The sequence below is a fragment of the Toxotes jaculatrix genome, chromosome 5 (genome assembly GCF_017976425.1).
Source record: "Toxotes jaculatrix isolate fToxJac2 chromosome 5, fToxJac2.pri, whole genome shotgun sequence".
In the NCBI taxonomy this organism is placed as follows: Eukaryota; Metazoa; Chordata; class Actinopteri; family Toxotidae; genus Toxotes; species Toxotes jaculatrix.
This window is the reverse complement of record NC_054398.1, coordinates 25,609,113-25,625,826: the sequence shown is the minus strand read 5'-3', so window position 1 is coordinate 25,625,826 and position 16,714 is coordinate 25,609,113. Positions and strand designations below refer to the sequence as shown.

The 16,714-nt window shown below is 41.7% G+C and overlaps 1 protein-coding gene across 5 annotated transcripts in view; it reads right to left on the bottom strand.

Moving 5' to 3' along the window:
• Positions 1-16,714, bottom strand: part of LOC121181741 (suppressor of tumorigenicity 7 protein homolog) — a 44,977-nt gene that overhangs the window by 7,174 nt on the left and 21,089 nt on the right. For 3 of the 5 annotated variants that reach the window (XM_041037863.1, XM_041037864.1, XM_041037867.1), the window contains 6 exons: positions 9,804-9,886; positions 6,608-6,767; positions 3,010-3,064; positions 2,113-2,228; positions 1,927-2,002; positions 31-185 (listed from right to left, as the gene is read on the bottom strand). In XM_041037863.1, the coding sequence (XP_040893797.1) occupies positions 31-185; positions 1,927-2,002; positions 2,113-2,228; positions 3,010-3,064; positions 6,608-6,767; positions 9,804-9,886 (645 nt within the window). Of the gene's footprint in view, positions 1-30; positions 186-1,926; positions 2,003-2,112; positions 2,229-3,009; positions 3,065-6,607; positions 6,768-9,803; positions 9,887-16,321; positions 16,448-16,714 lie in introns of those variants that run through there. The other 2 variants (XM_041037865.1, XM_041037866.1) reach the window with 2 other exon arrangements.

Here is a 16,714-nt window from a genome sequence, read left to right as displayed (position 1 = left end):
CAGAGTTGATACTGAGTGAATGGCACTCACTGTGCTGGGCTTCATACTGTGTACCGTGATGCTGGAGCTGCTGGCTGCGGCGATAGCAGCTTTCTCCAGCTTTTAGTGCCTGTTTGAACAAACGTTCGGCCTCCATGATGGTGGTGGCCTCCTCCTCTGCCAGGAGGATGTACGCTGTCGCACAACTGCAGGAGGAGAGGGGGGGGGGAGAGGAAGAAAAGAAGAGGAGAAGAAACAAGAGGCAAGGAAACAGGAGGGGATGAAAAGAGAGGAAGGAGGAGAGGAGAGAAAGAATGAGATGAGGGAAGAGGAAAGGAGGAAGGAGAGATAAGGAAACAAGAGAGGATGAGAGGAAAAAGGAGAACAGGAAAGGAAACAGGTGGACCGGCGAGGAGGACAGAATGAAGAATATGAGAGGAAAGGAAAGGAGAAAAGAGAGGAAGAAACGGGAGATGAGTGGAGAACAAAACGGGAAAGGAGAAGAAGGAATAGGAGAACAAGGGATGACAAGAGAAGGAAAAGAGGTTTAGAGGGCAGAAAACAGGAGTCAAGACGAAGGAAAGACAGATGGATTAAAAAGAACAGAGGACAAAGGGGCAACAGAGGAGCAGAAAAAACGGGAGAAAAGCAGGAGAAGGGTAGAAAAAAGGAGGAGGGAGAACAGGAAAGAAAAGGAAGCAACGCTGTTATTTAGTCTTCCATGTTGACTCTGAATATGCTTCTTTTTATTTCTCTCTTTCTTTTGTTAAGCAGAGCATTAGAAGTTAACTTCTTCTAACATCCTGGCGGATTAGTTCATTAATTTACCGACTCGGTGTACAGGGCGCCTTGTTTGTCTACACAGCATGGCATCGCCGCACAACGAAGCTGCTTTTACGCCTCGTGCATTTGTAAGCAGCATCTGACAGCGCACTGATCAAAGAAGGTTTCCTCTGAGTCAACCGGCTGTCACGGCCTTGATATGAGCTGAGAGCAACATACGACACTGCCACAGTTCCTGTGCACAGCCTCTGCAGTCACAGGCGCTCCTAAAAATAAACCTACACCGCCAGGAAAACAAGCAAAGTTGTCATATCTCCCCCCTATGAATGATGCAGGCACCTACAGGGACAATCTGTGATTAGATGCATCATCGCTCACGACAAGAAAACCTGCAGCTTCCAATTTTTCAATTTCTAAGACGCTGAAGTCTGCAGACTTAAAAGAAACTGTGCTCATTATTATTATTATTCTGGATTTTGGGATGAAACTGAGAGTTAATTTTTGGATGTGAAAAAAAGTTATAGAAAGTGCAAACTCGTACACCACTGACAAGGACAAAAAAAAAAAACTGGGATTAAACTGCTCCTGGCCATAACTTAAGGGGTCAAAATCAAAACAAACAAAAACATGATGATATTAATGAGTGTGGTACGATCTCCACCATGTTTTGATACCAGTCAGATTCCAGTTTGAAGGCAGCAGCTTCATGGTTGGAGCAGACAGCTGGTGGCCTGATGATGACCTGGTCTAACCAGGGTTAACCAGCTGAAGAAAAAAAATCTGGCCGAGTAAAACTGGATTATGGGACTACAAACAATCGCCCTTGAAAAAGTTCCAGCTCCAGCTGAAACACGGGACTCTGAGGCAGGTAACCGGTGAGAGCAACAATCTGTGTTTTCTGAGTGAGTAAAAGTTTGGAAAATGAAAATGAAATATCTGAGTGTTTTACTGGGCATTGCCATTATGACTGATTGTCACCACTGTAAGCACAGATATTTTGACTGACAAATTCCTTTCAACAGCAGTTTTGTTTTCTCATATTAACACCTTCACAACTAAAACTCTAAACAGTCTGTGTCAAAGGAAAAAGTTGTGTAACAATGGACAGTTAAACACAGGGACAGAGAGAAGGACAAAGGGAGGTGAACGCAGAAGTGAACTCACTCTTCGAGCTCCAGAGCTTCATGTGCGGCAGAGATGCGAGCCTGTGGGTTCCTCTCTCTCCACGCCTTCTGCATGACTGTCACCACACAAACACAAAAACATGTTTACCCCCTGTGCGCACAAAGCAAGACGCGTGGCGGTGTACGCTGTACGTGTATATAGTTATGCTCGTGCGTGTTTTCGTACTGGCGTCAGCAGGCCGGAGGTGGTCTGAGTCACAGGTGAAGAAGGTCTGGTGGTCTTGTGCCGACAAGTTCATGTCGTAGTACGTCAGTGGTTCTCGACCTGTTACCCACGTATACCTGAACACACAACAAAGTAAGACCGTCTAATAATCAGCAACTGAAAACATGACAACGGACAGAATACAAGTAGGTTTCCTAATAAAAGGCACAGATATTAGACGTTGGTATAACAGCAAAAGAGTCGGAAGCTGTGCTGACATGACAGGAAATGTTGTTCACTCTGATTGGCCAAAGTGAAGAAAAGGAGCTCAGCATGTGGGTTTGACAGGTAGAGAGAAAGGCGGGATAATTACAACATGAGAAATGAGGGAAAGTGGAGGATGACTCCATGGGAGGAGCAGAAGGCAGACACATCAAAGAGAGCATAAAAGAGGAGTGAGGACAGAACAGAGACAGATGAGGGAGAAAAGAACATACAAAAAAATCTGAGAGGAAAAGAGGATGTGAGAAAGCACAGAGATAAAAAGGGAGGAGGAAGGAGCTGATCAGGAATAAATGACAAGATGGTCATTAGAGAAAACGAAGGAAAAACAAGGAAACCGAGGATTGGGAGAGAAAATGAACATACTGTATCTGAGGAAACAGATGACAGATCACGAAGTGAGGAAGAAAGAGTGAGAGAAGGAAACGAGACAGTTAATCAAACACAGATAAAAGACGACAAGAGGCAGGAGAGTGAACATGACAAAGACTGATTATGAAAACACACAGGAGAGAAGACACACAGATCGGAGACGGAGGGAGGAAAAACAGAGACAGTGGAGACGAGGAGGCAAAGCGAAGCCCGCAGACCAGCCCAACGTTTTCAGATGCAGGTAGCTTCGCTGCCGTCACTCACCGATTATATTCCGCTCCACGAAATAAATTCAAGGGATTTCTCCATACTTTACATTCTGCAGGAGGGAGACAGAGAGAGAACAACACTGGTGATGAGTGTCAAGGGCAAAGTCGACACTGAGCCTCCTCAGAGCCCACTTCAAGGGGCCCGACGGTGCACTCTGCCATCCAGCCTGCAGCTCGCTGACTGGCACATCGACCTCTTATGAGAGCACAGCTGACAGGGAAAAGGCCTTAAAAGTCTTTGGTGACCAAACATGCTTCTGCACAAAGTCTCACTGCTGTCAGAAAACAGAAAACAGTCACGCGTCCGTGTTTTGGCTAACAGCACTGAACAGATGAATGTAGGACACAGGATTTAACAACACGCGTTTTCAAAAATGTTGGTACCAAAAATATCTTTGGACATTTGATGGGAAACTGTTGATTTCACATTGAGACCAGTGTATTTATTATGACAAGTACTGTACCACAGAACAGTGCTAAAATAATGTAATGTGATGTGGGGCTGCCAGCTTTGTCCTGGGGAAAATGTATTATTGAGAGCCTTGTGTTTTAAAGAGCTGGGAGTTTACCAGGCAGGAAAGACTAAAAGAAGACGAGCCATTAAAATGCATTATGGGGGATGAAGGAGTGAACACTTTTAGAGCTCAGGAAGTCAGGATATTTCAGCCTCTTCGACTTCTTTTTTTAAATCTATCTCTAATCTCCAAGTTCTATGTTGAACATCACATTACTGATGATAATTTGGGCTGCAGCAAATGGTTGTTATTTCGTCTTGATGCATGAATTTAATAACAAACTGATTAATCAGCAGTTGATTTGCGCACCAGTCATTATCTTTAAATTTAACCAATGTCACGCACAGATCATGATTTCTTTCTTTTCATCATTTCTGCTCGAGTTCAAAGTGCAGAAAAGACACTGAAACAGCACTTTCTCCCCAATAAAGAAGAATAATTCCATTAAGACACATACTGAATTCGTGCTGTACCACATTCTTTCATTTCAAGGGCAGAACTCTGACTAATCAAACCCTTGAAACTCTCTGTCTTTGATTCCTGCTGCAACAAAGAAGAATAACACGCTGTAACCTGCATCTCTGGCTTCAGTGTAGGGATTTACAGGGCAGATTATTAGTCAGAAAACGGAGGATTAGTACAGTTGAAATAATTAAACTGCCTTTCTTCTCTTGATCATGGCTTGTTGATTTAGCACAGCACACATAATCCTGTTTAATGCAAACTTGTTTGGCTGAGAACAAAAGCAAGTTGCGTCACGTCTCCTCAAGGAGTTCGATGTCAGGATCCTTGGGAGGAAACGTGATTTAACCGATCGGGTGATGTTACACTTCATTAGCATTCTAACTTTAACTTTCACGACAACTTTGCTGCTGACGCGATTTTTTTATCACCTACAAAAAATGCTGCCATTAAAAAGCAGGCTGAGTCACTTAATCCATGCTGCATTATGGATGCATAGGTGGGATAAATGTTTTCCTAACACACACTGATGCAGCACAAAGACGTTTCCTCTTCTGAAAATGAATGAATTTCCATGTGGAAGCAAACACACATTTAACGGATTAACTGTGATCAAAGCGTCACTGACATAGAACAGAAGCAAAGAAGCTGTTAGGCAGAGCTCGCACTGAGTGGCTGCTGCACAGACTTACATTTCTTAAATCTCCTCTGATTCTACAAGTACACCGTCAGGGCTGGAGGTTTGATTCCCTGTGTAACTCAATAGGCAGAGCAAGGCACTCAGTCATTTTCTAATTAAAACTTGCTTTTACCAGAATAGAAAGTGTATCTTGTTTTTTGTTTTTTTTAATTTATTATTTTGGTGTCCAAAAAAACATTAAAATATGTGTTGTTTCAATGGTTTTTGGTTTACCATATCGTTCTGTTTCCATAACCCAGGAAAACCCAAATAATCAACTAAATTTTCTCCTTTAAATCAACCCAATGTTGTGTCTACATCAAGAACAATGGCGGAAAAACTCTGTAAAAGCCTCTGGTCAGATACTCACACTCATCAATTAGCACATCAACGGTTATCACATTAACATCAAACAGAATTACCAAATGTTACTGATCCAAAAATGTCCCATTAAAAAAATGTATGCACTCAAGATAATGTACAGGCCTGGTAATACAGTGTGTTTATTAATTCACCTACTCAGCAGCTAAAAAGCTGGAAACATGTTAGAGAATGGGTCTAAAGAAGAAAATATTAATAACAAATTAACTGTAAAACAAATGCAAGGTTAAATGAATTAAGATTAATTTGTGAATCTGAGGCAGGGGAGAGGGGAGAATGGAGCAACTCTTTGAACAGCGTGATAGCTCTCAGTGAATTTACTAAGATATGAAAATGATATTTTCTCATTCACAGCTAGAAGCTACACATCTTGATGGAGTATCTAACACCGTTGGCCAGTCTGTAATTCAGCGTCAGTGCTCGGAGTCACAGGATGACAAAATCAATGATAATGATCCTCTGTATTGCATTTCACTGCTAATAACAGTCTATATCTGTAAAAGCAAAATCATTTTGATAGCCATTCTAATAAAAAAGTAAACGTGTGAAAGCCTCACTGAAAACTACACATTAAAATCAGTTCTTCCTCTGCCTTCAGCAGGCCGGTGGGATTTGTCTCAGTACAGCTGAAAAATCTGCTTTGACATTTTACAATATTTTGTTTTCTTTTTTATTTTATTCCTTTTTTTTTTGCTCCTTTTTGAAGTTAAAACAGCCCAAGAACCAAACGGAGGAGCTCTGTGTCGCTTCAGCAGAGACCTGCGAAAGTTATGAGAGCTGGACTGGAAAAGTTAAAGTGAGCATGGACTCTCAACCAGCCCGTGTAGCAGTGAAATAATGGCAGTAATAACAACACCATTTGTGTTTGTAGCTTTTAAAGCCTCCATTTTTCTGTTCCATTTGTGCTGTAACGTAAAATAACAGCATCAAAACATTTTTCATGAGACAGATTTTAGTGTTGCAAAACTCCCTCCATATTTTCTCGACCTCTCGGAGACACAGCTGCTGGTAGAGCAAAAGGCAAACTTCAGCTGTGAGGACATTAACATGTTTTTACTAAAACTCTGACACCATGGTATCAATTATAGCCACAATTAGCCTAATGTTTTTCTGTCCCCCTGTGGATGTCTATGTTTTTTTTTATATAAGTGTTATATAAGTGTTGTTTATCCTCTATTTTTTATTTTTGTATTTTTATTTATTTGGTTTTATAAGTATAAAACGGAGAAAAACATGAAAGCCACCAGAAGGACCAAGAACCTGTAACAGCTTATCACATGAACATACTCAGTACATCTTAATAATTATTTAAACCCCCCAAAATGCTGAGCTGACTATCATAGATAGGATGGACATTTCAGTAACTGGTATGAATGAATTTTTGCTTTACCAAAAATTATTTGAATTCATAAATGATGAAAATAATAACCAATTCATTTTCTTCAAATCATTTCAGCTCTGGAGTACTGGTTTGGGCTATTCTGGGGTCTATAGGGGCCCAGTGAACAAGCTTTTACCCTGGGGCTCCATGGGACATGTCTAAGCCCTGCTCTTACCAGAAACACTTTGCCGATTAGAGTCAGCCTCCCCATTACTGGTGTTGGAGTTGCTGGGGGAGCTGCTGTCCACTCCGCCCAGCAGGGGGCGCAGGTGGCTCACAGACACCTGCTCTATGAAGGAGGTCCCATATTTCCTGAAATACCACCACTCAAAGATCTAAAAAAAAAAAAAAAGAAAGAGAAAAGAAGAATCTTTCATTTAACTGTTCATATGATTTTCATTCAATGACAGTTTAGTTAAAACTTTTAATGAAAACATTTCATGTTTCTCTTTGGCACATATTTCTCTTCAATGAGCATCTGCTCTGAGTGTAAGTAAACCTAAAAGATCCAACCATTTTCTATTTCTAAGCAGCTGATTTTTCTAATAAAACAAAGAACTGGCTACTGGCTAGTAGATAACTGAGAAAAATATCTATAATCTCAGCCTAAAAACTAAATCTAACAGTGGCTGTTCCCCGTCTGCTTTTACTCTTATTTATGATTTTAAACTGCTCCACTGATGAACACACAGTGTTTTGGCACAGAGACTGAGTTTCTCTAGAATGATCACCTTTCAGCCAGAGAAGAGGAACTAACCAGTGAAACCTGCTGCTTGGTTGTATTGAAAATCTGCAGACAGACGGGTTGTGATGTCTGAGAACCACTCCACTGGCAGAGTGGGTCGTCCATTAACCTGCATGTAAAAATGTCCCTGAGCAAGACACTTAAGTCCAGACAGCTACTGATAAGCAGGCCATCATCGTCCTGCACGGCAGCTCCACTGTCACCACTATGTGTGTGTGTGTGTGTGTGTGAATGAGATGCTGTAAAACACTTTGTTGTGTTCTCAGGTTAAAAGGGCTGTATACTGTAAGTGCAGTTCATTTACCTTCATGTCTTTCCCCTGTACTGGGTTTGAGAATCTCTCTCATTTAAGCATTTGTCAAACAACGTTTAGTTTCAGAGACAAAATCTGCCCCATCGCTCCACTCAGAATACAACCATTTGATCCACATGTAAAGGAAACTGAGGAGAGAAGGTGTGTTCACACTTACTTTGTATGAAGTTAACTGATCGGTAAAACCCATTCAGGACATTCTTTTTGAAAACATCCTCACTTTACAGCATTTTTTCACAAGTGCCTTAAACGTTTGCACCGCACTGTCCAAAATAATCGCCTCCACATCTTTAACACATGGAATCAAAGTGCTCGAACTGAAGAGGACTGTAACTAGGATTTTTAAGTAAGAGTGCTGTGGTAAAAAAGGGCAAAATGAGGGTCTGAAAACATTCTGAAGTGAGAACCAGTCATGGTCAATACATCTAATACTGCCGGCTCCCACAAACCTCAGGGTCATCTGTGACTCCCAGTCCAGTTTTCATAAACATATAAGTCAGTTCTGTTCTTTTCAACTGAGAAACAATGTCAAACTACACAAATGTTATTTAACATTATCTAACAGCTACAACACACCATCCATTGCTTTGCCTCCTCTTCAAAGGACTGTTGTAATGCACTGTATTCTTGTAGAAACACACTTAATGTCAGTTCAAAACTCAACTGCACGACTGTTAACCAGGACTCTGCCACAGTCTCATACCGTCCTGGTGCTGTCTCCCTGTTAAATTTAGGCCTGAATTCAGAATCCTCCTCAGTACGTTTCAGGCCTTGCACAACACAGTGAACCCTTATAGACCCACTGGGTGTCTCAGGTCATCAGTGTTCAAGGCCAAGCTTTTGCTGTCCTGGCCTCCAGGTTATGGGACAGTCTCCCTCTGTGGGTCAGGTCAGAAATGTCTGAGTGTTTTAAATCACATCTCAAGACCTCCCTTTTCTCAAAGTCATTTTTATTGATGCTTCCTGCCTTGATTATCTTTTTTTGTTGTTCTAAAAAAATGTTAACAAGTCTTTCGTTGAATTATGTTTTCATTAGTGCCATATGAATAAAGCCTTATTTACTTAGTTATTAGTTTTAATGAGAGATGAGAGTTTTAACAAAGATCCAGATTACTGATGAGAGCTATTTTAATACATGTACAGACTGCCATCTGGCAAAGATGCTACACTGTCAGCCTCAGCTTGAGGGAGGAAGTGATGAAACATTTTGATGGGGCTTATCTAAAACTCTTCAGTTGAAAATTACATAACTGGGACACATAAACATCTATTCGAATTACAGAGAAATAACCAGCGCCACAGTGACGAGACCAACTGGCTTCCACGTTTCATTTCACAGAGCATGTGCAAAGCTCAACACCATCTCTAATCAGCCTACGCATATTGGCCAATCGCCCGCAGGGAAGGGAGAGTGAGTTAATTAAGTCAGGAGCTATTTTAAAATACAGACCAACCACTGTTGAACAGTTAGCTGTCTGTGTGAAGAACTTGAAAGAGAGATAAAATACCTGCACAAGTAGGAGAAGCAGTCTGAAAATTCATTATACTGCCTCCCAGCTTTGACGATTTCTGTCACATCTTTACTCTATTTATGTTTGAATGCTGACGTAAGCAGACGAGACACTCCTTGCAAAGCTGGGGACTGGGGGACACATCTCACGTGTGACAAATACACAACATTTTGCTGTCTAAAGAGCAGCTGAGGGGGGAAAGTGCCTTGCTCAGGGGCAGCTCAGTCAGCATGCCAACGACCTGGAACCACTAGTCACCAGTTAGGTGCAGACTGTTTAATGCACACAGACGGAGAGCTCTATAGATATCTCGATCCACAAACCCCCCCACAATGTGCTCTCAGTGGTTTGAAAACAACTAAACACATGAAAAACATGTTGCATGTTGTGATCAGTCAGGAGGATATACAGGGACAGTGCCAGAGGCTGCCATTTTTTTTGCAGCTCGTCTTATGAAGGACCTAATGAGTATGGATTTTCCTCCTGGCCTCTGAATTTGTTAGTGATTACAGCACTAACAAATTATATCCCGGGCTCATAAAGTCACCCAGGGAGCCACCTCTTAACGTTCATTTAGTCTTTTTAACATTACGAATTAGGATGTCAGGTGAGAGTGTGCAGTCATCCACCTTTAAACTGTGATTTTTGTGTTTAGCTGATGCAACCAGAACAATGTGCAATGCAATTCAAAGTCAGAATTGCTGCCAAAATCATTACTAAGGTCATAATTAGTTCCTAACTGATCCCAGTATCAGCTTCAATATGTTCAGATAAAAGCTTTAAATAATCGTAAGTATCTTACCAATATGAGTCCTGATATGAGGGAGGAAGTGCCCGTCAGAGCCACGTAAAACTTGGGCGTCAGGGTGTTGAGAAACATGCTTACTGTGGAGGACACACAAAGACATGGGTTAACACTCGCTATCAGATTCTGCAAAATGTCTCTTTTTTACACCAAAGGACAATTCATTTGAAAAGATATTTGTAGAATCAAATGCTGGATGTTCACATAAAACTGGGACATGTCTACAGAGAAGACTGGTGAAGACGGCAAGAAGAACATCAAAAAGACTCAGGATTCAAGGACGGTTGTTATTCCAAGACATGAAACGTTTCATGCAAAAACACGTCATCCACACACACACACACACACACACAGACACAGACACAGACACAGACACACACACACACACAGCGTTTGGCATTTCCCAGAGAGCCCTGCTGCTCAGACGTGAAATTACCCAACACCAGGGGACCAGGGTAAGCTTTAACTACAGAGTGAGGATGCACTGTGGGTAGAAAACCAGGGAGGAGACTGAGATTTAACTGGCAGCCTTCACTGAAACACAACAGTCACAAGCAATTTATAAAATTTCACTATGCAAAAAAAACGACTTTTAGCGTAGAAAATGTCACCTAGATTGTGTTTAAACGACGGCAAAGGGAGCTGATAACGTAGAAGCACTGGTACAATTTGGCAGCGTCGACTTGCTGGCGGTTCATTTTCCCAGCCTGGTCGTCATTATCAGCTACGCAAACAGCCTTGAACTCTGGCTGCTGCAGGGAGGAGACAGATTCTCAAAGCCTGCATTTTAATCACACTGACCGAACTGATGGGAGATAACACTGTGTGTCTACTACTCTGTCAGTCTCTCATCAGTACGGTCAGTGACTGTAGAATGGGACAGATGTCAGTGTGTACAGTTAAAAATGCGGTGAATAATTGTTAGCGGAGTTGCACACCTGGAAGTGTTATAGGTTCAGCTTAAGAAAATAAAAACAGCACACCAGCAAAGTCGGGTTCTTATCCAATTTATTTCCCAGTGCGGGTTATATCAGATCCTGTGAACTGCAAAATTACTACTGGAAGTCAATGATCCGTATCAATAAAGTCTCACAGTGATGAGCTGTTCCTCTTCCACACCAGCCGTCACCATCAATTATTACACATTTTGGCCATTGTTGAAAGGCATTTATATTCTACCAGCAGATTTATGGTTATGGTTAAGGTTATTTAGAGATTTTGATGCTGTATTGTGAACCTGACTGTTCGAAGGAACGACTGTGACTGAGGGTGTTTTAGCTGTAATGTCAGTGATATGATTATTCTTCAAGGATGAAAAGACAAAACAGCATCTCTGCCATCTGTTTTCATTTGGTTTTCCATTTCACAAACAGAAAAAAAAAAATCACTGATTACAAAAATGACAGATGATATTTTGAGCTTAGACTTTTCCTTCCATTATCTGAGAACCGTTTTATAGTTTAAAATATAATAACACTGCCAACACTGTTTTTCAGACTGAAAATTCATTTTCGATGAATTGTGATCACAAAGGGCTGTTATGTTAAGCTGGATGCAGTTAAACAGGTGCCTCCATGACGGTGATTAGCCACAGAAATCAGAGCGATAAAGCAGGTTTATGTTACTAAAACACATTAACAGGGGCAGCATATAAAGAATGATCTGCAACTGCTTAGTAAAATCAACAGCTAACTGACTTGCAGCATTCCTCAAACAAACCTGGAGCCTTCAGAAGCCTTCAAATGAGGGAATGTCAGCCCAAACCACAAAAATAAAACAACAGAAGAAAGGGGGAAAAAATAAAATGTCTTTAATAATAAAGGAGGACATTCCACTGATGTCTGGTAACCTGCCAAAATGTAGCATCGGTTCTGCTGGTGGTTAGAGGTGACCTCCCCCTCCTGCATTTTGGCCAAAAGCTGAGAGATTCTGCAAAGCTCCACTAAAGGATGCATTCGGGTGGGGGTGCTGGGTTGTCATGTCACATAGAGGGGTCACATGGAGAGGGACAGGGAGGGTGGGACAAAGACCCCACTCAGATGATCCCCAGCCTCATACACACACAGAGACACACACACACACACACACACGTGCGTTAACCAAGTGCAGCTGGACAGCTATTCACTGCTGTGGAGTGGAGGCTCTCGTCTTAGCAGAAAAAAAGTCTTTCAGATTGGTCTGTGGTTAAACAGGCCGAACAGCTGCTGTCAGCCTGCGCTGATGAGAGGCTGCCGCTGTCTGGTTGGCACTGGACCGTCTCATCTTCATCAAGCCAATAAAGTTTGCCGTAATTGTCGGCAGATTCAATTTCCAAAACAATTAGAGCTTCAAAATGTGCATTAAAGTTGGGATGAAAAAATTGGTCGATTAATCTAAGAGTTCCCGCTTTTCTCTCTTTTCTTTCATTTTGAGATGAATTCCTTGGGGATTTGGACAAATCCAGCCATTTAAATACATCACACTGGGCTCTGAGAACACGTGACGGACATTTTTCACAGTTTAGAGGCATTTTAACGGCTAAATGATTAAATAAGAAAAATATCAACTAACGGACTGACAATTAAAAGAATGCTACTCGTGATCAAACCACTTTTAACACAGCTACCATTGTGTAACTGGGTTTGAGTGCTTTGCTAAATGGTGTCTTGCTGATTTAACTGAAGGCCCACTGCATCAAACCCGCGACCATGTGTCCATGAGTCCTGTTGTTCATTATAACACTATATTTATTCTGTTTAAACTCATGTGTAACAAAGAAAGGTATCAAATCATCAAGGTTAAGAAGCTAGAAACAGCAAATACTTGAAATTTCCACTTTAAAAAATGACTAAACATCCCTACTTTGGCTGCTACTACTCCTGAGTTTATATCAGTAAGGGAGCAGCCACAGAGCATGTTGGGAGGATAACGCGATGAATTGAAGGGACAAATTCTAACAGACAGACTCGGGGCTAAATGTCACCGGAGACAACAGGAGATGTGACCTTTACTGAAGAGGGGACGGTTGACAGACTGCTGGCCTGACCGGAATGATAAAAGACACACACTGAGACACACATGAACACGCACACATTCAAACATACAATCACACTCATAAATGCACTGTCACACACACACACACACACACACACACACACACACACACACACACACACACACACACACACACACACACACACACACACACACACACACACACACACACACACACACAGACAGACATCTTTGTCCTTTAACCACAGGAGAGCACAACTGAAAAGTCAATTTCATTCTATATTAAAGAAAATCACTTGTGTTTTCAATGTTACATCAGGAGGCTGATACACATACTGCACTACAACAAACATGCTGCCATTTATTGGTAAAACTGACATAGTTTAGTTAAAATAACTTCAACATTTATCTCCAATAAATGTTGATGAAATAAAAAAGTACTGTGGGAACAGAGTTATTTAATAAGACACTAGTTTACAGTGAACAGCTAAGGGCTGTTGTTTGAACACAGCTGTATTATTGGAGGACCTATGGACATTTTATACAGAGATGCCCTCGTTAAAACACAAACTTAACTCATACTTAATGTTTGCAAATCCTTTGCAGTCTGCGGCTGTGTGAAGTCTCCAACCCACAGACATCAGTAAACACGTTCCTGCTCTCGCTCTGACAGGCCTGTGCTGCACTCACTTTCACTTCTTGTGCGTTTGGGGGGGTTTCTGTTGCCAGTCTGGTCTTCAACAAGTGAAACTGTTTGGTTAGGATGGAAGCCCTGCTGCGCTGTTCTAAGTTTGGCAGACAGAGAGCTGAAAGTGTTTGAGTCTTACACTGAAAATGCTTCAACACCCTTCAGTCTTTTGATAGACATCATTTTATCAAAAACAGTAAAAAAAAAAAAACAGTAATCAAAAGCATGAATCTAAACAGAAATGGCTTCAGGACATCACCATGTTCATGTGGCAGAGGAGCCAAGTCACACTCAATCCTCCAGCATTAGCAGTCCCACTTGAAAACTGCTCACATTAAAACAGCTGTTCTACATCTGTAAAGCAAAGACGTTGGATTCCGTCGGAGACATTCTGAAAACAGCGATGCTGCACTGAGTTTTACAGCTCACATATGGAACTCACACGTGTGTCCAACAATACGTCATCACAACAGGGGCACCGCATTGTTGTAAAACGGAGTCATGCTGTACACTACATATTTATTCAAGTGAGGCATTAGAGTATTTGACAGCTTCTTAATAGCTTAGCAGATGTTAAGCTGGACAGATGAAAAGTGGTACTGAGATATTTTCCAACAGCTGTTCTTCCAACTAGAAATTAATAAAATTAAAAGAACCTATTTGCAACCTTTGAGTTTAAGAACAGAAAGCAGTCACACATTAACACCACCTTTCCCATAAGAACCAACCAGCAAGTAACATGAGCCAAAGTCTGGAGCTCCTGCGTCCTCACCTGAGCTTTAAGTCACTCCGGCTCGACTGCTCGTGCCTGAAATGTTTGTTGGCAGGGCCGATTAGAGATCGCCTCATAGCCCGGCTCATGTGGCTGGCCCTGACTGATGGGGCTGCTAGCAGAGCCTGTCTGGGTGTAACTACCTCAGTTGACCTTTGAGCAAGACAGAGTGTAGCCAGCATCTGTCACAGCAGGAATAGCTGGTGAGCTAGTCAGTGTGGTGTGTGTGTGGATACTGGTACAGTATACAGTGTTTCAGCCAATGTTTTTGTGCATTCCTTTGTAATTTGTGCCATGTGTGGGGGTTATAAACGTGTCCACGCATCTGCAAATCTAAAACTGAATTATTTGTCATTTGTGAATTAAATTGCTTGTTGGGGGTGATGCAACACATGCTCCTCAAACTCATCAAGAATGAAAAAAGAAAAAACACAAGAAGACAGAAAGAGAGAGTCAACCAAGGACAGAGTGAGATCAATTACTCACTGAAAAGCTTTCATTGAAAATTCTGGAAGTCTGTTCCGGGTGTCAGAAGAAGTACTTCCAAACAACGGATAGTTAGCAAGGTAATTTAACGTCACCAGTCCCCCACGAACACTTAGACAAGCCTAACAGCGTGTATTTATCTGGGCTATCTAAAATCAGAGTGAGCTGCCATGGTAAGTGGCTAACTTTAGGCTACTTAACGTTTCAAATGATAAGCCATGGTTGGTTAGTCGGCCACTAAGACTCTTCTCATCGACTAAAGTCTGGCCGACTATTAGGGGGCAGCCTCAGAAATCAGTCAAATCCACAGGTGCGCTGCTAAACATCCTATAATATATAAATATAAAACCTGCTCTAAGAAACAAAGTGAGAATCATCCCAGAATTATGTGCCACTGATACAGCAATTAAAAAAATGCTGCCTGATGTACAAGATGCACACTTGGAAGGGAAAGATGGAACCAGAGCCCACTTCTAATCTTTGCTTTCATTTTGGAAGCATCCAAAGATTCAAACTCCAAGAGAGAATGATCTAAATCAAAACTTAGCAGCCAAACACTCAAAACTAACAAACACAGACATTAAAAATGATCTGCCAAGACAAAACAAATTATGTTAAGTTCTCCGCTTTTAAATGTTGTATTTGACTCTCAACATTATACTGAATTTGTAAAATTGTTCCAAAATATTTATCTCGTCTTCAATGTGATTTCTAATGATGCCAGAAAGTGAAGTAACTTCATGTTTCCAGGTTACACAGGTAAGTACGTCTCTGTTTATTTTATTGATTTACCAATTTGTGTTGGTTTAGCAACATGATGTAACTGTTCTCAGACATTTGTTCTCTTCACTTTGTAACAACAGTGTTTGTTTTCACAGTCTTGTTCTCATTTCTCAATGTCTGTGATGAACTCTTAATTAAATTAAATGGACAAATTGCTTTGTGGAGCCCCAGAATGCTTTGCTATCATCATCATTTTAATTTTATGTCAATAAAGCAACTGGAACAGAAAGACAGGACAGAAAGGAGGGAGAGAAATTCAGTTATTCATGTTCTCTGCTTTACTTGCTTGCTGATAGAAAAGGCTGCATTTCCTCCAAATAACAACTAAGACGCTGCGCGGGATGCTGAAAAGACTGACACAATCTGTCTGCCAACCTTTTATCTTTAATTATTTTCCATAACCACCGAGAATAAAAGAAAACAAACATATGGGACATCAACAGAAAATAAATACGAAGACTGAATGCCGCTCCCTCTCCCTGCCCTGTGTAAACACAGCTATCAGCCACAGCGAGTGTATCCCTCACACTAACACAGATATACTACTAAGACATAAAGAGGCAAGCAACACACATGCACACACACACACACACACACGCACACAGCCAGCAGGCCTTCGCCCACGCGCTGAGCAAACCGTCCACTTCATGAATATCAATACAAAATGTACAGGGCCACCTGCTGTACACAACACAAAGGCCGTTTGCAAAAGGAAAAGATGAGAAACACAGCTACCGTACAGTTCCTGACTACACACAGCAGCACACCAAATGAAGCCACCACATTACTTACCCTCCATTCCACTGAAACATCCACTAAAGCCACCAACACACTAACAAGGCCTTTTAAACAAAAATATCTTTGGCAATGACAAAGTGAAAGCGGGATCCCCCCCCCCACGTTCTACCAGAAATCCAAATTATTTTTCCCCACTGGCTGTCCACATCCATACAGCAACCTAAGCAGCAGCTAGCCGTCTTTCATAGAGCACATTTACTAGTGGGGGCCCCTGGCACGGTTTGTTTATCTTGATTGGCTGCTGCCTTTGAGTGACAGCAGGCCAACACAATTGTGAGCCGGCCCTGTCCTGCTCTCCCTGTAGTAACACAGCAGAATAGGAACAAGGGGAGGGGGGGGGGGGGGGGGTCTGTAGATACCAGTCCAGCCAATCAATATCATGGATTT